Genomic DNA, 21,147 nt, shown 5'->3' on the forward strand with positions numbered 1-21,147 from the left:
CGCCTCTCACCACACTTTCTGCCGCGAGGACTCCCGCTGCCAGGCTGACCGTTACCACAGCGGGATCTCTAACGGTCGCTTTCTGGGTCTCGTGCCAATACTCTCGCGGTAACGGCTGTGCAACTGCCCCGCTCCTGTTTCACAGCTCTGCTCAGCACAGTTCGCAGTCGATGACACGCTTAAAGACAGCTGCCTGGCCAACAGCAATTGTAAGATGCCCTGTGATTACAAAAAGCCTCCCAAATTCAGAGCGGCTAACAGTGAAACTCTGTACTGCCCCCAGATGAACAAAATATGGTAATCTGATTGCATTGTCTTTTTTTTTTTTTTTTTGTATTCCAATAAATCTTTTTTTTTTTCAATGATGATTAGTGAATTTTATTATTTTATTACTGTTTTTACTACAGACTCATGGCTTTAAACATTGTGGATGTTTCTTTCTTTTTTTTTTTTAATTTTTTTAAATTAATTAATTTATTTATTTTTTCAGTGGGTTTTGTCATACATTGACATGAATCAGCAATAGATTTACACGTATTCCCCATCCCGATCCCCCCTCCCACCTCCCTCTCCACCCGATTCCTCTGGGTCTTCCCAGTGCACCAGGCCTGAGCACTTGTCTCATGCATCCCACCTGGGCTGGTGACCTGTTTCACCATAGATAATATACATGCTGTTCTTTCGCAACATCCCACCCTCACCTTCTCCCACAGAGTTCAAAAGTCTGTTCTGTACTTCTGTGTCTCTTTTTCTGTTTTGCATAAAGGGTTGTCATTACCATCTTTCTAAATTCCATATATATGTGTTAGTATGCTGTAATGTTCTTTATCTTTCTGGCTTACTTCACTCTGTATAATCGGCTCCAGTTTCATCCATCTCATTAGAACTGGTTCAAATGAATTCTTTTTAATGGCTGAGTAATATTCCATGGTGTATATGTACCACAGCTTCCTTATCCATTCATCTGCTGATGGGCATCTAGGTTGCTTCCATGTCCTGGCTATTATAAACAGTGCTACAATGAACACTGGGGTGCACGTGTCTCTTTCAGATCTGGTTTCCTCGGTGTGTATGCCCAGAAGTGGGATTGCTGGGTCATATGGCAGTTCTATTCCCAGTTTTTTAAGGAATCTCCACACTGTTCTCCATAGTGGCTGTACTAGTTTGCATTCCCACCAACAGTGTAAGAGGGTTCCCTTTTCTCCACACCCTCTCCAGCATTTATTGCTTGTAGACTTTTGGATAGCAGCCATTCTGACTGGCGTGTAATGGTACCTCATTGTGGTTTTGATTTGCATTTCTCTGATAATGAGTGATGTTGAGCATCTTTTCATGTGTTTGTTAGCCATCTGTATGTCTTCTTTGGAGAAATGTCTGTTTAGTTCTTTGGCCCATTTTTTAATTGGGTCATTTATTTTTCTGGAATTGAGCTTCAAGAGTTGCTTGTATATTTTTGAGATTAATCCTTTGTCTGTTTCTTCATTTGCTATTATTTTCTCCCAATCTGAGGGCTGTCTTTTCACCTTACTTATAGTTTCCTTTGTTGTGCAAAAGCTTTTAAGTTTCATTAGGTCCCATTTGTTTAGTTTTGCTTTTATTTCCAATATTCTGGGAGGTGGGTCATAGAGGATCTTGCTGTGATTTATGTCGGAGAGTGTTTTGCCTATGTTCTCCTCTAGGAGTTTTATAGTTTCTGGTCTTACATTTAGATCTTTAATCCATTTTGAGTTTATTTTTGTGTATGGTGTTAGAAAGTGTTCTAGTTTCATTCTTTTACAAGTGGTTGACCAGCTTTCCCAGCACCACTTGTTAAAGAGGTTGTCTTTTCTCCATTGTATATCCTTGCCTCCTTTGTCAAAGATAATGTGTCCATAGGTTCGTGGATTTATCTCTGGGCTTTCTATTCTGTTCCATTGATCTATATTTCTGTCTTTGTGCCAGTACCGTACTGTCTTGATGACTGTGGCTTTGTAGTATAGTCTGAAGTCAGGCAGGTTGATTCCTCCAGTTCCATTCTTCTTTCTCAAGATTACTTTGGCTATTCGAGGTTTTTTGTATTTCCATACAAATTGTGAAATTATTTGTTCTAGTTCTGTGAAAAATACTGTTGGTAGCTTGATAGGGATTGCATTGAATCTATAGACTGCTTTGGGTAGAATAGCCATTTTGACAATATTGATTCTTCCAATCCATGAGCATGGTATGTTTCTCCATCTGTTTGTGTCCTCTTTGATTTCTTTCATCAGTGTTTTATAGTTTTCTATGTATAAGTCTTTTGTTTCTTTAGGTAGATACACTCCTAAGTATTTTATTCTTTTTGTTGCAATGGTGAATGGTATTGTTTCCTTAATTTCTCTTTCGATTGCATTGTCTTTTGCATGCTCCCTCTATGAGCTTGCAAGTTCAATGAAAATAGGGAATTTCTCTGTCTACTGATATACAATGGATGGCTTGAACAGAATCTGGCCAGTAGGACAGATATTCAAATATTCAAATATTTTCTGAGTAAATGCATAAATGAAACAGGATTTGACTCTAGATCTGCTTACCTGGACAACCCCTGAACTCCCCCTGCCTTCACACCTCATGGTCCTTCAGTCCAGCTTGAAACACACTTTCATGGTCTTGTTGTTTCCGTGCGTTCCTGCCCCTCCAGGGAGCTGGAAGCCTCTTTTTTGGTCAACAGGGAAATGGTTGACTGGTACATGTCATCCAGAAGATGAATGTTGATGTTCTAGGCTGTGGTGGGGTTTTTGTCAAATGCTTGTAAAAAATTCAGCCACAGTGCTCTTGTTATAACAAGAACAGAAGAAAGAAAGAGGGAGGAAGGGAGGAGAGAGGAAAGAAGGAAGGAAAGAGACATTTCCTAGGAAGTTACTCACTGATGCTATTAGCTCTGGTTCAGTAGACATACTGGCAGAGCACAGGTATTGATTCCTGGGCACTTTGATGTTTCAGAGGCCAAGGAGGTTCTCGGGCACTACAACCCTCAGCAGGCCCTGGCCCTATGCTTCTATGGAGGGCATCTGTGCTTGACCTTCAAATCTTTGTGCCTGCAGTGAAGGCATACTGCTTTCATAACCATTCAATTTCACACACAGCCTAGCAAAAAGAAAAATATTTCTCACTAACTACACATTGCTTTAAATTCCCACTCTTATGGCTCTATTTCACAGAAATTTATGTTTGGGAAGCATGATGAGTGACCCCTGTCGACAGGTGCTTGTTTTCTTTTATCCTCAGGGCCCAGAAATTGGTTTTGACAACCACCAAGGGATCCAACAGGGAGGCCTGGCATGCTGCATTCCATGGGGTCGCAAAGAATCGGACCAAAACTGAGCGAATGAACTGAACTGAACTGAAGGAAGAGATCCAATGCTCTGGAGCCTGAAGTAGAGGATATCTCTTTTAATTCCCTTCAGAGGCCATCTAAACTCATTTAATAATATCATTTCATGGGAAAAGATGTAATGTGCTATTCTACATGAATTAGCACAACTCAATTTTTTGTTTCAGATACAAACAGAATCTTGATCTTTAAGATCCTAATACCACAAACAGCCTCAGGTTATTGATGACCTTAGTCCTGGGTGCAATGGAAAACTGTTACTGTTTTTCCACTCAAAATTAACAGAATAACAAGCTGGGGGAAAAGTCTCTAGATACAGGGATCCTGAAAGTATGGTCGGGAAAGAGCACTAATGAAAGCCTGGATGCCAGACTCAGCGTTCATCTCATTCATTCATTCATTCAATGTGATTCAGTGAGTTCCCACCAGTGGGTCCAGTCCCTACCAGTGGCTCCTATCACGCCAGGCACTGGGGCTACAGATTAACATGGGGCATGGCCAATGTCTGGAGGGAAATAACTAAGAAAGTCTGTTATTAGAATGAATTTAAATATTACTTACTAGTTATTTATTCATTTCCTTACATGGTGCTCTTTTCAAAGAAACACATCCATCCTATTAAAATAACAGTAAAACCCCTTATAGAAGAAACTGACGGAATTAAGACACTGCTGCATGGACTTTACCTCCCCAAAGTAGGAGCGTCCCAAAGTACTTCTTCCTCTAAGAACAGGGGAGAGTCTGGTTTTCAAAGGCCTCACACTCTAGTGCCCCCACAGCCCTCACAGGCAGACAAATCTCTGACATGTTTAATGCAGACATGAAAATAGAGATTAGGGCCAAAAGAAATTACAAAGTGAAAGTGAAGGGTAATTTATTATGCATGGGCTCTCCTCCCCTTATAACCTTCGTTTATTCCATTTTTATAGGGATCTGGGCTTTTAAGTGAATTCCAAATAAGATTTCCTATCAACAGACGCTTGTACTTGCTCAGCCTCCCAATAAGGGGGCCAGTAAAAGGAGATGGAGATGAGAGGGTCTGGGGTTTGCACGGACAAATGCGGTAAGGCCAATATACATCCTACAGATTTATTACAATGGTTGCCAGTGCTATTGATTTAAACAAGTAGCAGGTGAAGCAAATCTAACCCAATTCCTTTTGCTGCAATGTGAATGCACCCTAATTATCTCACCTTTGTTCCTCGGAACAAATTGTATTCACTCCACTGCATATTGGCAGTTGCTAGAACCCACAGGGAGAGCTGGTTGATAGGCAAGATACTACTGCAGGGCAGTGGGAGAGGGGCCGGCTCAGAGATGAAATTAGAGATCTTTTCTTCAAGACCATCATGTTGTGAAAGCTCCTGGTTTCTTTCTTCTTCCCAGATATGCTGGTGTCCACTTCCTATGGGACCAAGGTTTTTCTTACAGACCCAATCATTAAGTTTAACTGAAATGTTGTCATTGAAAAAACTGGACTGTGGAATATTTCACACTAAGAAGAGTATATAAAGAATGTCTGTGTTGTAAATAATTATAAAGCAAACACTCATGTAACCATGACCCATGTTAATTCAAAAAGATACATGCCCCCCAATGTTTATAGCAGCACTGTTTACAATAGCCAAGCACATAACATTATTTAAGAAAATTTTGTTTTTTTAATGTTATAATCTCTTCCTGATTCCAAATTATTTCATATAAAGCAATTTTCATTTGCAGTCACAAAAGGCATTAAGGTTACTCATTTTTGAGTCTAGAACTATTATTCAGGAAGATCGGATAGATAAGATGAAATGAGAGAAAGTGAAGACCAGAGAAAGAGGAAGAAAATCTACTTAGAGAACAAGGGATGTAGTTTCTATTGTCACAGACTATATAAATCTCATTTTGTCACACAGCTCCCCCTCAAAAAAAAGACTCCAGGTTTCACCTATCTAATTCATCTTCTAAAAAGAGAAAATTGGCTGCTACCATAGGGAGCCATCCTTTGAAACTTACCTCTGACAACACACTGCGCTCTTTAGTTCTTTCCATTTATTAGATTTTTAAAAAAATAATTATCTATTTATTTGGCTGCACCAGTCTCAGTTGTGGCATGTGGGGATCTTTTGTTGTGGAGTGTGAACCTTTAGTTGCAGGATGTGGGAGCCAGTTCCCTGACCAGGAATCAAACTCGGGCCCCCCTGGCATTGGCAGTGCGAAGTCTTAGCCACTGGACCACCAGGAAGTCCCCACTTGTTAGATTTTTAATTGCAAGGGCAATTTACATTCATATTTCTCCACAGTGCCCACAGACTTCTGATAATTTAGGCCAGCTCCAATTTATAGCCAAGGAAACTGCTTTCTAAAATCATTAAATGACTCTAAGCAATGAGGCTGCAGAGCCAAGATCTGAATCTAAGAACCCTAGGATTTGAAGGAATCCCAGAAATCATTTGCGGAACTCCCTTGTTCCACTGAGAAGTTTAATCAGGAACAGTCAGTGAGGGGCAGAGCCCCAGACAGAATCAAGTGCATGAATCTGAGACCAGGGTCCTACCCATTTCCTGGTGAGGTAAGGATGAAGAAAAAACTTTTCTCCCAGTCAGAGTCACTGCACTGAAGCTACTTGGAGCTCTGTCAGGAGGGTCAAGGTTGCTTTAAAAAAAAAAGAAAAAACTATTTTGCTGCACCGGGTCTTAGTTGCAGCATGTGGGACCTAGTTCCCTGACCAGGGATTGAATCTGGGTCCCCTGCATTGGCAACACGGAGTCCCAGCCAGTGGACCACCAGGGAAGTCCCTCAAGGTTGCCTTTGTGCAAAGTCTATGTCAGGATAGTTTCAAGTCTCTTTCTCAGTAAGTAACACGAACACTTCCCCAGATAGTGAACCCTGGTTAAAATCACAGAAGCCACTCTGAATTGTAATACTAAAATCAAGACCAAGAAATGCTCGGGCACAAGCGAACATTTCATCTTCTACACCCGTTTACATTTACAAAGACATTTTAAAAGCATCTGCTGACTTCTGATTCTCTGAGGCTTTCCAGCGTGCAGGGCACTCTCCCGCGCTGTTCATTTCCTTCCATTCAGCAAACCTGTGTTTAGTTCAGGCCGCTGCAGGTGTGGATGAGATACTGGTCACGAGTCCAGGGAGGCAAATGAGTACGAACTCTGCCACATGTGACAAGGTTTGACCCAGGCAGGGGCCCTTCCAGGGCTGGGGGTGGCAGAGCAGGGCCATGGATGTGAGGGGCAGCCTGGTGCTCAGGACCTCTGAGTAACTGATGAGATTTCACCGGACAGCCCACACACCCTATGTGAGCAGAGGTGCAGAAGCCGGAAGCTAGGTGGCAGTGTGGCACAGAAGTCAAGGACACGGGCTCTGCCATAAGGGGGACCTGGGTCTGAGTTCCAGAGACCTGCTGTTTACAAGCTGTGCAGCCTCAGGCCAGTTCCTTGGCTCCTCTCTGCCTTGGTTTCCCCATTGATACGCAGAGAGTAGTGATAGGAGCTCTTGGGTTGTGGCAAAGATGAACAGATAAAGCACTTAGCAGTACACCTGTTGCCAAGCCAAGGTCACCTGCTATGAGTTCCAAACACCAGAAGCAGCCTAGTGGAGCAGCCGGAATAGAGAAATGTCCAGGACAGAGAAACTGGACATTTTTATATTGAAAAGGGAGCTGGTTTCTGAGCAAGCCAGTGATGTCCAGATTTGTGTTTCAGAAAAAAATTTTAGTATTAGGAAAGGAAAAAGGCTGGATGCCAAGAATGGAGGAAGGAGTCCCTTGAGAAATGGTTCCATGGCTTGTTCATTTCGTGTGTTGGTCTATTTCCTCCTGGGTCACCGGTTCCCCGATGGCAGTCCCCACCCCCACCCTCCTTCCTCACGAAGGATCCAGGGCTGGTACTCAGCGGGCTCCACCACGGATTGGTCGGATGAATGAATGAACGGGTGAAACTGTGCTCCTCAGGCTTGGCTGTAGGCTGAAAAGGGCTGGGTAGTCCAGTTTACAGATGAGAAACACTGCACATCCGGAGGCCCAGGGACTCACCCACCACCCCACAGGAAGAGGGGTTGTGGGACCAGAAGAGAGAGGCTCTGCTCTCTGTGCAGGAGGCTAGCGCATCAATCAGACATGCTTGACTTCCATTAGACACCTCAGATCAAGAACAGAAAACGGATATCCTGAAAAATATCCTAAGACCAACAGAGGAAATAATACTAAATTCATTAATTAATTTCAATTCTAATTAAAAACTTAAAGTTCTGCTGATGCACACTAGAGGGCAGCATCTTGCATCTTTAAAAAAAAAGAAAAAAGAAAAATGTTTTTTTCTTTCTTTCTAAGCTGTGCCATAGAGCCTGTGGGAACCCTAGCTCCCCAACCAGGGATGGAACCCACGCCCCCTGCACTGCAAGCACAGAGTCATAGCCACTGGACCACCCAGGTAGTCCCTTGCATCACTTTTGAGGGCAGTAATAGCAGCAGTCAGCCTCCCTCCTTGGTGCGTCTATAGAAACTGCGCCCTAAGCCAGGGCTTGATTTTTATTATTCATTTACTCCTCATGACCACTCAGTTATGCAGATTAAAACAGCCTAGCAGAAAGGATCAAATTTAGAAGCCTGAGGCCGCCAGCCTTCCTCTTGCCAGAGTGGACGTGCACAGAGGTTCCATGTGACTGCCTTGCCTTGTCACTGAAGACGACCCCCAGGGAAGCCTTGTTTCCTAGAAGCATCTGAATTAGGATCCTGCCATGGTGAGAAGGGGCAGTAGGGACAGAGGCATCCCTGGACCTCAGAATGGGCTGGCAACACCTCCAGGGACCTCCCTTACTGGCTCCCTGTTGTCCCTGGGCAACAAGACAGCCCACACCTGCCAGTGCCCAAGCTGCCTCTTTCTAGGCCCCATCTTTCAATGGGAAGTATTTACTGAGCACTTATTGTGCGCCAGCAACATGCCCCAAATACCAGCCCCCAAGCCCCACATGCCTTTGCCCCTGCACCAGCCATACCAGCCACCCTCCTGCTCCTGACTTCTCACGGTTCCTGCTTAGCTTCCACAAGCCCTCGGCTCATGGCCCAGTCTGTCTCCTCTCTTCCCCAGCCCAAAAGGGACTGTCCTGTTCCTAGGACTTAAGGGTGCATCAAGGTGTCTGTGCCACACACGAGAGGGTAACTATTCTCTCTCTCCGGGTGACAGCACATCGGAATTTTCACAGATTTAGACTGTGGTAGGAATTAAATCTATTTGCAGGGCAGGAATAGAGACGCAGACGTAGAGAATAGACAGGTGGACACAGAGGAGAAGGAAGGGGGGTGGGGATGAACTAAGAGAATAGGGCTGACATATATACACAACCATGTGTAAAACAGATGCTAGTGGGAAGCTGCTATATAGCACAGGGAGCTCAGCTCGGTGCTCTGTGATGGCCTAGAGCGGTGGGAAGAGAGGGGTGGAAGGGAGATCCAAGAGGGAGGGGATATACGTAAACATGCAGCTGATTCACTTCATTGTACAGCAGAGACTAACACAACATTGTAAAGCAATTGTCCTCCAATTTAAGAAATAATAATAAAGAATGCTATAGGCTTTTAGGAGAGTAATTCTGGGAGCAGGTGGGTGTTATGGCTTTAAATCATACCATGAGGCAGAGTCTTGTACTGAGATCGCCTTGGCCCTGGGCGTTGATTCTGTAAGCCACACAGTCCTGAAGCCATCTGGCACAAGAGTCTCTGCTGAACAAGACTGCACTTGTTCATAAAGACAAGCTGGAGACCACAGACCCAAAGAACAGAAACCATCACAGCCACTAACGCCTATTATGTGCTTCACATGTGCTGACTCCTGGAAAGCTCACATGACTCAGTGACACAGGTCTGCTCATTATCCCCACTGTTCAGATGAGAAAGCTGAGGCCAGAGACTTTATTTTCCCAGGATCACAAAGCTAGAAAATGGAGGGGCTGAGATTCAAACAAGAGCCTGGGCTCCTAACCTTACTCTGTTGCCCACTCATGTTTCCCTCAAACTCCAATCCAGCATCCACTGTGAATCCCCCCTCTCCCTCTCTCTCTCTCTCTCTCACACTCACAACCCTTCTACTGAAGACAGACACCCCCAAATACCTCCTGGTTCATGCTGTCAGCTGGGGAGAATGACTCAAAGTTAGTTTCAAGTTGGGGAAAGGAGGCCCAGGAGCTGACCGTGGCTTTGGATCACTGCGTTTGGCTCGTACACAAACGTGTGTGAACCTACAGGTGTGTTCCTATAGTGACACGGACAAGAGCATGGGACTTTCTTGTGACGCCTAGATTTGCCTTTCCCTCATACTCTCTTAGAAAAACATACATTGCTTTTTTTGGTGGTTCCTACAACACTTACTATATCCGCGTCTGTTAAGGTCAATACATGGGAGGTTCCTTGCATGTTGAGGACATTTATTTACTTGAAGGGCCTCCAAGGAGCATAAGCTCCGGAATGGGGACCTCTATCATACTCAGATTCAACCTTCATGCTGGCTAGCATATAGCAGGCTCTCAATAAATGACTCCTTTGGAGAGGAGAGGGTGAACTCAGGAAAGAAGGGGTCTCTTCTGAATTTCTGGACTGGCCACCCCTCCACCTGAAGGCTCCCTCGCTGGGCTTCCCTGGAGTCCCCATGCCCGTCCTCCATCACAGAACAGGGAGAGGTATGACACTGCATGCCGCTGCTGCTGCTAAGTCACGTCAGTTGTGTCCGACTCTCTGCGACCCCATAGACAGCAGCCCACCAGGTTCCCGTCCCTGGGATTCTCCAGGCAAGAACACTGGAGTGGGTTGCCACTTCCTTCTCCAGTGCATGAAAGTGAAAAGTGAAAGTGAAGTCACTCAGTCGTGTCTGACTCTTCGCGACCCCATGGACTGTAGCCCACCAGGTTCCTCCGTCCATGGATTTCCCAGGCAAGAGTAGTGGAGTGGGGTGCCACTGCCTTCTCCGATGACACTGCATAGCCAGAGCCAAAAGCCACCACAGGTCAAATAAGACAGGAGGAAAACAATGCAGCACTGCAGAAAAAGGCCAGCACATCTTAGATGGTCAGATTCCCCAAGATCTTGAGTAAGATGCAGGCCATTCGCAGAAATATGGTGAAGTCATCATCTCCAACACAGCAAGTTGATAAGAGCCTCATGGTTGCAGGTTTGCGAAGAAAAACTCACCTGACTGGGTAACATTTGATCAACCTTTAAAATGTCTTAGGGACTTCCCTGGCAGTCCAGTGGTTAAGACTGCACTTACCAATGCAGGGGGCACAGGTTTTATCCCTGGTTGGAGAACTAAGATCCCACATGCTGTGCAGAGCAGCCAAAAGAAAGAAAAACCAATATAAATACCTTTTCTGTTTCACTATGTGAGAAGGAGGAGGGGGTGTAGTTAATGAGTTGTGTTGAGGATGAGAGAGAAAGGGACTTATTTTTAAGATGAACAGCTTATCAGTATGAGTAAACAGCCTACATTCAGAATCATCCAAGTCTCAGATTATAAGCTAATGTCCTCGGCTGAAGAATAAAATGTGGAAAAGAAAGGGTAATTACATGCATTCAATCTTGTTCTCCTCAGCCTTGCCTTTGATCTTTCTGACCTTGGCCACCTGATGTGAAGAGCCAGCTCATTGGAAAAGACCCTGATGCTGGCAAAGATTGAAGGCAAAAGGAGAAGGGGGTGACAGAGGATGAGATGGTTGGATAGCAACACCGGCTCAATGGACATGAATTTGAGCAAATTCCAGGAGATAGTGGAGGACAAAGGAGCCTGGTGTGCTACTGTCCATGGGGTCACAAAGAATTGAATATGACTTAGCTACTGAACAACAACAACGGTAGCTTCTTATCGGCTAGATTTGCTGACTTGCCCTGTGGATTCACTGTCATTGTCTGGTTTCCTGATTGGGGCTGGGGGGTGGGGGCGGGGCGGGGGGGGGGTGGGCAGGCAGTGATCATAGCACATACCCCAGTTGTCACATTGTCTGATTCTTTGAATAACATTTGGCTCCTTAGATTTTAAGCTCCCAAACAACAGAGACTGAACATGATTTTGTAGCCCATCGCTGAGCATTGTGGTTAAAAACAAAGAACCTGGACCTGAAATGCATGCTACCTTGGAACCCTGTTCATTCCTGTGTACCCACTCCAGGCACATGGGGAAAGCTTGCTACTTACTTGGTATTAATCATGCCACCGCAAACTGCACAGCTCTTCAGGGTTCACGCTAGGAAGCAAATCTAAACTCACCCACAGCCTAACCTTCAGTATCTCAGGAAGTTCTTTGGAAATAAAGTGTCATTCATCACCTGGCAATGCTACAAACTGTTGCGCATGGTGGGGCTGAGGGTTTACTTGCTATGCCCTCTTTGCCACTCTCCACTCTCTTGTCACTGATATTCAGAAGAACCTGGGTTTTCAAACTGTCCAGTCTTTTTTTTTTTTTTTTAAGAGACAGTGAAGCAAAGAGGAAGATCAGGGATTAATAAGATGCACATTTCATTTAAAACTTTACTTGAATGATTCCTTTCCACTGCTTCCTCTCTGAGAACATTTATGAGAGCATCTGTGTAGCAATAAAACCACTTGATTTAGCGTGTTTATTTTCTTTTCTTAATTTGCTCCTATAGGCCTTATCTTCTCGGTGTTCATGTGGTCTTTTATTTAATTTAATGCTTGTTATTATTTGTTACAACCCATGCAATGTCTTATGGCTGAACAAGATTATAAATACCCTAGGGCTGGAACTGGCTTGTTGCAAAATATCTTGTAAACGTCTTCAGTAAGTACTTTTAGTTGATCGATCTAGGGGCTTATCTTTGAGAAACACTGAAATCACTGTGGAAGGAGAGAAATGGGGATAACCAGCTCATCAAATTAAAGCCAATTTATGAGTTTTAGCCAGAAAATTGCCTTTGCTTATTTGAGTTTACACCGTGAATTTTCTCCTTGTGAAAGTCCAAGCTTGAATTCCAGCTCTAAAGAGGCTACATATGAACCCGATTCTGGCTCACAGTTCACTGTGTAAGATTTTTGCACAGTGGTTCACTAGATGTTTTGATCATGGTGACCCCTCTTTGTTGGTACCTGACTGACATAGATCTGATGGTTTCCTGAAATCTCTTTAACAAGTCAATGATCGTGGAGAAATGACCAAGGTGGTATGCATGTGATCACATCTCCCACTTCAACAGTGAAGTCAGGACAATTGGCACTGCTGTCTCTTTTCTCCAGCATGAATTCTCTTCTAAGCCAGCCTCCATTCCAAGGCCTATTAGCCCTTTGGAAAGGGCCAGCATTTCTCCATTTCTTGGCTAACTCCTCTTCTAAGCTGAGATCTTTTTAAAAAAAAATTATTTACTTTTTTATTGAAGTATGCTGCTGCTGCTGCTAAGTGTATAGCTGGTATGAAAAACTGTGTTAATTTCAGGTAAACAGCAAAGTGATTACATGTATACATTTATATATTGTCTTTTTTTCTATACTTTTCCATTATAGTTTACTACCACTTATTTAATATATAGCTCCCTGTGTACTACAGTAAATCTTTGTCATTTCCCTGTTTTATATACAGTAGGATTCATCTGGTAATCCAATATCACAATTTATCCCTCCCCCCATTCCCCTTTGGTAACCAGATATGTTTTCCACAGCTGTCAGTCTGTTTCTGTTTTGTAAATAAGTTCACTTGTGCTAATTTTTAGATTCCATATGGAAGTGATATCACGTAATATTTGTTCTTCTCTAACTTCACTTAGGATGACAATCTCTAGGTCCATCCATGTTGCTGCAAATGGTAGGATTTCATTCTTTTTTATGGCTGAGTCCGAGTTGTTTAAATTTTAAGCCTTCATCCAGAAGAAGCAGAAAAAGAAACAAAAGTATTAGTAATAGAATGAAATCTCCACCTGGAAGCAAGGGAGAAGGTGAATAGAACTTTCACCATCATCCAAAAGAGAAGATGCACCAGGAAGACTGTGATTGGTCAACCTAAAGCTCCCAAGGCCCTGTGTGCAGAGGGTACCAGTAATTCATTGCCAAGATACATGTCCCCAAGTTCCCAGTCTCCTTGACCTCAGCCAACAAAAACAAACACAGGAAAAACAAATAATGTAGCCGCACTACCTTAAATGCCAACAGCAGAGGAAACATTTAAAGAGCAGAGTTGTTTTTAGGCTGAAGCCTACAACTGGACCCCTTACAAGGAGCCCCAGCTTAGGTCTCTGGTTCATCATTGTGAGACAGGCTGGGACGTGGCACCTAGGACCGTTTGCTGCAATGCCTATACCTGGAAAAACGTCTCCTCAACAAAATACAAACTATCAAGGACTAAAAATAACTGTGTACATGCACAGTTGGGGCAAATTATGAACAATAAGATACAAAAAGACAAAAAAAGCCCCATTGGCACTTCTGAAGAGCTGAGTGCAAAAACAGGGTGCTGGGAGCCAAAGTAGAGGACTGTGCATGCACCCTGCACTCAACACCAACAAAGCAGTGGGCAAGCCACCTAAGCCACCCCTCTGTCTGGATACCTGGACCTGGCCCTACCCTAACCCCATATAAGGAACCAGCTCACCACCTTGCAATTCAGGAAGCGACCAAGGGCAACTAACTGCTCTGGTTCTCGCTGCCCCCTGCTGCAGCAGGGGCCCCAATAAAGCCTTTCCTGAGTTTCTTTTCTGGCCTCTGATCAATTTCTATTGATTAAGGAGGCCAAGAACCCTGGGGGTCAACACAGAATTGAAACATTCCTCACTGCCATTCTAGAGTCAATGCTTCTCTTTATTCCTTCCCTGGACCCTCTTTTCCTTTGACTCTACTTCAATTACAGGTCTGTGTGCTTAAAATAATTGGATTCTTGACAGTTTCTTAAAACAGTCACTTTTACTTTGCTGTTGAAAACACTGAAATCATTCCATTGTAATTTTTTCACCACATGATCTAGGTGCAAATAATTATTAAATGAGTATTATTCAGTTCTTTTTTTTTTTTTTTTTCATTTATTTTTATTATTTGGAGGCTAATTACTTTACAATATTGTAGTGGTTTTTGCCATACATTGACATGAGTCAGCCATGGGTGCACATGTGGCCCCCATCCTGAACCCCCCCCCCACCTCCCTCCCCACCCCATCCCTCTGGGTCATCCCAGTGCACCAGCCCTGAGCCCTTCTCTCATGCATCCAACCTGGACTGGCCATCCGTTTCACACTTGATAAAATATACATGTTTCAATGCTGTTCTCTCAGATCATCCCACCCTCGCCTTCTCCCAGAGTCCAAAAGTCTGTTCTATACATCTGTGTCTCTTTTTCTGTCTTGCATATAGGGTTATCATTACCATCTTTCTAAATTCCATATATATGCGTTAGTATACTGTATTGGTCTTTATCTTTCTGGCTTACTTCACTCTGTATAATGGGCTGCAGTTTCATCCATCTCATTAGAACTGATTCAAATGAATTCTTTTTAATGGCTGAGTAATATTCCATGGTGTATATGTACCACAGCTTCCTTATCCATTCGTCTGCTGATGGGCATCTAGGTTGCTTCCATGTCCTGGCTATTATAAACAGTGCTGCGATGAACATTGAGGTGCACGTGTCTCTTTCAGATCTGGTTTCCCTGGTGTGTATGCCCTGGAGTGGGATTGCTGGGTCATATGGCAGTTCTATTTCCAGTTTTTTAAGGAATCTCCACACTGTTCTCCATAGTGGCTGTACTACTTTGCATTCCCACCAACAGTGTAAGAGGGTTCCCTTTTCTCCACACCCTCTCCAGCATTTATTGCTTGTAGACTTTTGGATAGCAGCCATCCTGACTGGAGTGTAATGGTACCTCATTGTGGTTTTGATTTGCATTTCTCTGATAATGAGTGATGTTGAGCATCTTTTCATGTGTTTTAGCCATCTGTATGTCTTCTTTGGAGAAATGTCTGTTTAGATCTTTGGCCCACTTTTTGATTGGGTCATTTATTTTTCTGGAATTGAGCTGCAGGAGTTGCTTGTATATTTTTTAGATTAATCCTTTGTCTATTTCTTCATTTGCTATTATTTTCTCCCACTCTGAAGGCTGTCTTTTCACCTTGCTTATAGTTTCCTTTGTTGTGCAAAAGCTTTTAAGTTTCATTAGGTCCCATTTGTTTATTTTTGCTTTTATTTCCAATATTCTGGGAGGTGGGTCATAGAGGACCTTGCTGTGATTTATATCGGAGAGTGTTTTGCCTACTTTCTCCTCTAGGAGTTTTATAGTTTCTGGTCTTACAAGTGGTGCTGGGAAAACTGGTCAACCACTTGTAAAAGAATGAAACTAGAACACTTTCTAACACCATACACAAAAATAAACTCAAAATGTATTATTCAGTTCTGAAGATAATTTTGTATGAAACACATTTTTTTCCAAGGTTTTTCTTTGCTTCCTATGACCTTTTAAATACTGGTGACTCAAGAACACCTTTTAACTGTGAAAAAATATTAAAAATATACACAAATTAAACTAGGAAGCCCCCTTTATTTCTGACCCCAATTCCTTTCCCTCCCTCAGAAGGAACCACCACTGAGATGATAAATAAATGTCTTATTTATAAGCTTTTATGTAGATGCATGGATAATATACTTTTAATTTTTTCATGTAAATGGGATTCTGTAGTTTGCTTTTTTATGTAACAGTATAGCTTCAAAGTCTTATTTCTGTACAAGTAAATAAAATATTAGTGCCTTTCCTGGTAGCTTAGATGGTAAAGAATCTGCCTGCAATGTGGGAGACCTGGGTTCAATCACTGGGTTGGGAAGATCCCCTGGAGGAAGGCCTGGCCACCCACTCCAGTATGCTTGCCTGGAGAATCCCCATGGACAGAGAAGCCTGGTGGGTTATAGTCCATGGCGTTGCTAAGAGTTGGACACAACTGAGTGACTGAGCACACACAGATTATTTTGAAAGAAATGAATTATGATACATAATAGGGAGTAGGGATGTATTATACTTAATCTAGCAAACTACTGCAATATAGTTGGGGTGTTCCCAAGAGAAATTATGAGAAATGCTCCACTATCTTTAAACAACAATCTTTGTGCAGATAAACCCTTCCAAAGAATTCCTAGAAATCTAACTGTGCATTCAAAGGATGTGTGCATTTTAAAAAGCTTGATTGAGGTATAACTCACATACCATAAAAGTTACCCATTTGAAGTGGGTATTAGTATGTTTACACAGTTACTTGTACAGGTGAAGAGTTGAATGACTGTCACAATTTTATTTTAAATAATTTCTATCACCCCATCCCCAAAATCTCATGTCCATTTGCAATCACTTCCCACTCCTACCATTAGAACCACTATTCTGCTTTTTTCCCTATAGTTTTGTCTACTCTGAACATTGCATATGGATGTAAGTGTATATACTGTGTCGTCTTTTGTGCCAGCCACCTTTCACTCAGCAGAATGTTTCTGAGGTTTGTTCATGTTGAAGCCTGTATCAGTACTTCGCTCCTTTTCATGGCTGAATAATATTCCATCACATAGATATACCACATTTTGCTTATCCATTCACCAGCTGATAGACAATTGGGTTTGTTGGTTCACCCTGGAAATTATAGCACAAGAAGAGTGATCATCAGCAGTGGTCACACATAATAACCAAGTAGAAAGGGAGCCATAAACATAGAAACAACAAATTTAAAAGGACCCGATAGTACATCCAAGACAATACATAGCCAAACGTCTCAGAGGAAACACAACTTAATGACTTTTAGTAGACAAAATCTCAATATGATTCTACTAATTATACAAGATATTGATAAGGCATACCAGACTCTGGCATTACCATCTTCCTGGGCAAATGAGAAGACATTCCAAAACATCCCCAATTGATAATCAGACTGCATTTTCTCAGAAGAAAAAAAAAGGAGAAATTATAATTGTGAGACTGAAGTTATCTTATAAAGATTTTATTTATCCTAAGACCTTGGAATAAAACATTTCATTTTTCATTATATTAGTAAATGTAAGCCTGGTAGTAGTATTTTATTCCTTTTTTTTAGCTGTACTTTGGCATTTTAAATCTTACCAAACATATTCACACTTTTCGACCAGGGGAGTTTTACAAAAACTAAAGCCTGAGGTGTTGATATGTCTCCAGTCAATACTGTGTTAATTAACCTCTGTCTTCTTTCAAATCTATGACTATACCTTAAGAAGCACACAATGCTCTAATGAAATGGACCAACAGTCTCAAAACTGTCACCTTGAAAAACTGCCTAGTTATTCCAAGGATGTAGTTATTCCTCAAATTATTTTTGTAGCCCACCTTCTTCATTGGCTTTTGGAGCTCATGGTATAACCCTAGACATAGAAAATCTTCACTGTCCTGAGTAGATACAATTTTTTAAAACAGTCCAAAGATATTGGAGTTGGGTGAATGAGCTGAGTACTAATTGGGGGATGAAAAATAAAGGCATAATTATAAAGTAAAGAAATTTTGACTCTCCAAGGCTATTACAACCAATCGTATAATGTAATCACATGTACAGCTTCCCAAAGTGACTTCTTTGAGGATGAAATTAATTTAGCTGAATAAGCAAAATAATTTCAAGGTCATACTTATGCCATGTGTGCTCACAAGCACTAAAATATGGCCCTTCCAAAAATATATCTCCCACTGTTCTACCAAGCTACTTAAAATACAGAGTACTCTGATCTGAAGAACTAACAGCTGTTGCTAAAATACTACATATTCTAAGTGTAACAATACCTTAGCATGAATTTGCTTGACAGAATAAATACACAAGGCAAGGGGACATAACTGATTTGGGGAGAAGACCATCAGACAGAAACCCCAGAACCACTTTCTAACCCTTGAATTGAACACAGCAGCCCCCACATCAGCTCCAGACATCCACCATAAACAGATCAGACAAACACAGCTGTAAGGTCCAAGCATGTGGTGATTTTTATTAAGAATAACTTTGGTTCTAAGAATTCCACCCTCAATTCTGTAATACTTTCCATTAAAAACAATTATACAAGAGCAAATACAAAAAATATTAAATTATGAAAACAAATCCATTAAGGCTCCCTTTATATATATTATATACACTCAAACAAGTGAACATTTTTCAGAGTAGAAGAATAAAGTCAACTGTGATAGCTTAGAAAGCAACGCTACCTTCCTACTTGGAGACTAGAAAACACTGAGCTCTTTTAAGAAAACCATAGAGTGGAAAAATGGAGCCATTTTTGTCAAAAAGTGGCTCAAAGCCCAAAACTGCTCAGATGTCCGTGAGTCCTAGAGGTTTGGACTATAGAGTATTGAAGTGTGGGGCAGCGGTGGGGGGAGAGAATGATGCCTTTTTAAACTCAAGCTTATGAGCCAAGCTGACCTGGCAACTTCAAAGAGCTTTTCTATCTGTACATTCCACTGTTTAGCGAGGAAACATCACTTGACACTATTTACAAGTCTTCTTTCGGCCAGACCTTGGACTACCAACCACTACTAATTTTACAGATTTGTGAGTGAGATTGAGAGGGAAATGCTTTAGGAATTTAGCTTTTCCCAGTGAAGCATGAATTCTAGGTAAGTTCTAGGAACAGAACTGGTCCTTCTAAAGAAGCCTGTCTGGGCCCTTGAAATTTTTATCAAGTGGCAGAACTGCTTCAAGGATACAGGATCTAAAGATCTTGCATATCCAGCTGGATTAAAGGCTATGAGCTAGTCTTGAATCTTCATTTTATAAATCGCATCACTATTCCGTATACACAGAGAAAGAACTCTAGTCAATGTGCAATCAGAAATGTACTCTCAAGATGCTTAGTTAACACACTTTCTTCTTGCAAAAAGGATGGGAAAAAATAGTTATCCTTCCATCCTTCCAAAGCAAATTACTATACAGCAACATTTTATCCTAAACACCTCGTATTTTATTCATATAATACTTGCTAATGAAAAAAAAATCTGTTTCAGGTGTAGTCCACATGTTCTCTGACTACAGTATATTACCCATGCATTTACTTTTGTCTTGTTCACATTAGGGATGAATATAAGCCTAATAGCCAACCATGAAAACTGCAGAATTCCCAGAGAAAGCTAATTTCTACTAGGCTGATTAAGGATTCAAAAGCTTAGGATCCAGCTTTCTTTGATTCTTGAATTATAAGAGGAGCCTTCGATGTTGAAATTACTGGATGAATTGTTTCTACAAAGAACATACTGGATCCACACAGATTCTTCTAAACCACCCCAAGTAGAAATGTTTCCCCTGCCCATACCGGTGACAGAGAATGGATTTTGCATTAAGAATCTGGCTGTAAAGTTGGTAACTCGGGGTTCATCTGGAGGATAGTATGCCAATTGGAGAGCACAGACTGAGTGTGCCCCATCTCCTCAGCTGTTCCTGAGAGATCAACAGTGGTCACAACATCATCCTTACCAACAGTATCACCATCATGAAGGTAGGGATGAGACAGTCTTCCTTCACAAGGAAAAAGGGCAAAGAGCTGGTGATCATTAGAGAATTTCAAAGCTTGGATTCAAATAATATTCAAAATGCATAAATGCTATAATTCTTGCAGAGACCAGTTCATATTCGTTTCACATCAAAAAGCCCAAAGAACACTTCCTTCCCAAGCTTCCGGTGGGAGCTTTCCCCATACCGTTCTCAGAAGAAACCAAAAGACTTGAACCCACTCCTTTGACACTTAAGTTGGGTTATTCGGACTAGTTTTTATTCCTCAAAGGGCTGGGAGATTATTTCACATAAAAGGACTAAATGAGCAAGAAATTAAAAAACAAAAAATGAAACAAAAGCCCTAACAGTTATCAAAGCAATAATGGATTTGTAGGACATACCTTCCCTGAAGTAGAAGGTCACCATGAAGCCTCAGAAAACCAGCAGGAATGAAAACAAGATCGAGATGGACATTTACAGAGTTTTGTTTCCATATTTTTGTTTCTGTATTTTTATACCTCCTTATCCTATTTCTGAATCTTAATGTCGACAAAGGTAAGAGCTGTGCTCAACATGAATATTAACATTCTCCAGTGTGAAGCCTAAACTAGGTGAAAGTGTAAATGAGACAAGAAAACGGAATTTACAAACGGTGGATGTAACAGATTCAGCGCATTTCTGTGCAATCTAAATTATCGGATAGATAAGAAAGGAAGAACGAAAGGCGTTTTTCTTTAGATTTTGAAAGAGAAAAGGCTCTGTGCCCCACTAAACTTGGATTGAAAGAAAAACCAAGTAGTGCAACTCTCAAGAATTTACTCCAGTGTCCTCTTCCTTTGTTTCTTGTTGCTGTCTTTTAAAAGTCTTTGAACACAGGTCCACTGTCCCACCTTAAGTGCTGGTCAATATCCTTTGTTTGGCAAACAGGAACTGCAACAGTCACAGGTGACTCACCCACCCGGATGGGAGAAAAACCAAAATCAAACCCTTTTGAAAATAACAGATCCCTGCTGGCTGGGATTCGCTCCAGGGGCTTTGGCCCTGAGCTTAAGCGCTGGGGAGGCCCTGGCACAGGCCTTCTGTGTGCTGGGCTGGGTGCGTGGTGTCTGCAGCCTGGACCTACGACTCCTGGGCTTGCGCCACTTCTTGGCCTGTTCTTCTGAGATTGCCTTTAACCTTCACAAACTCTGGGGCATTTTCTTGCTCTTCTTGCAATTTCTGTTTCTCGAGTTCAAGCTAAACAGAATTCAGAAACAGGAGAATTATTTACAAAGGGAGAGGCTTTCCAGAAACACTGTTTTCTCTTCCCAAAGGCCCAAATGACTTCGATTCACAACAGAAGAAAAGTTTCC

General features: G+C 42.1%; 1 protein-coding gene across 3 annotated transcripts in view; it reads right to left on the reverse strand.

Annotated features, from left to right (window-relative positions):
- Positions 1–18,277: 18,277 nt before the first annotated feature.
- FAM107B (family with sequence similarity 107 member B) overlaps positions 18,278–21,147 on the reverse strand; it is a 205,001-nt gene continuing 202,131 nt past the window's right edge. For all 3 annotated transcript variants that reach the window (XM_061126263.1, XM_061126265.1, XM_061126264.1), the window contains one exon: positions 18,278–21,031. In XM_061126263.1, coding sequence (XP_060982246.1) covers positions 20,915–21,031 — 117 coding nt within the window. In that variant the 3' untranslated portion in view covers positions 18,278–20,914. The remainder of the gene's footprint in view (positions 21,032–21,147) is intronic.

The sequence above is a fragment of the Dama dama genome, chromosome 23, assembly GCF_033118175.1.
Source record: "Dama dama isolate Ldn47 chromosome 23, ASM3311817v1, whole genome shotgun sequence".
In the NCBI taxonomy this organism is placed as follows: domain Eukaryota; kingdom Metazoa; phylum Chordata; class Mammalia; order Artiodactyla; family Cervidae; genus Dama; species Dama dama.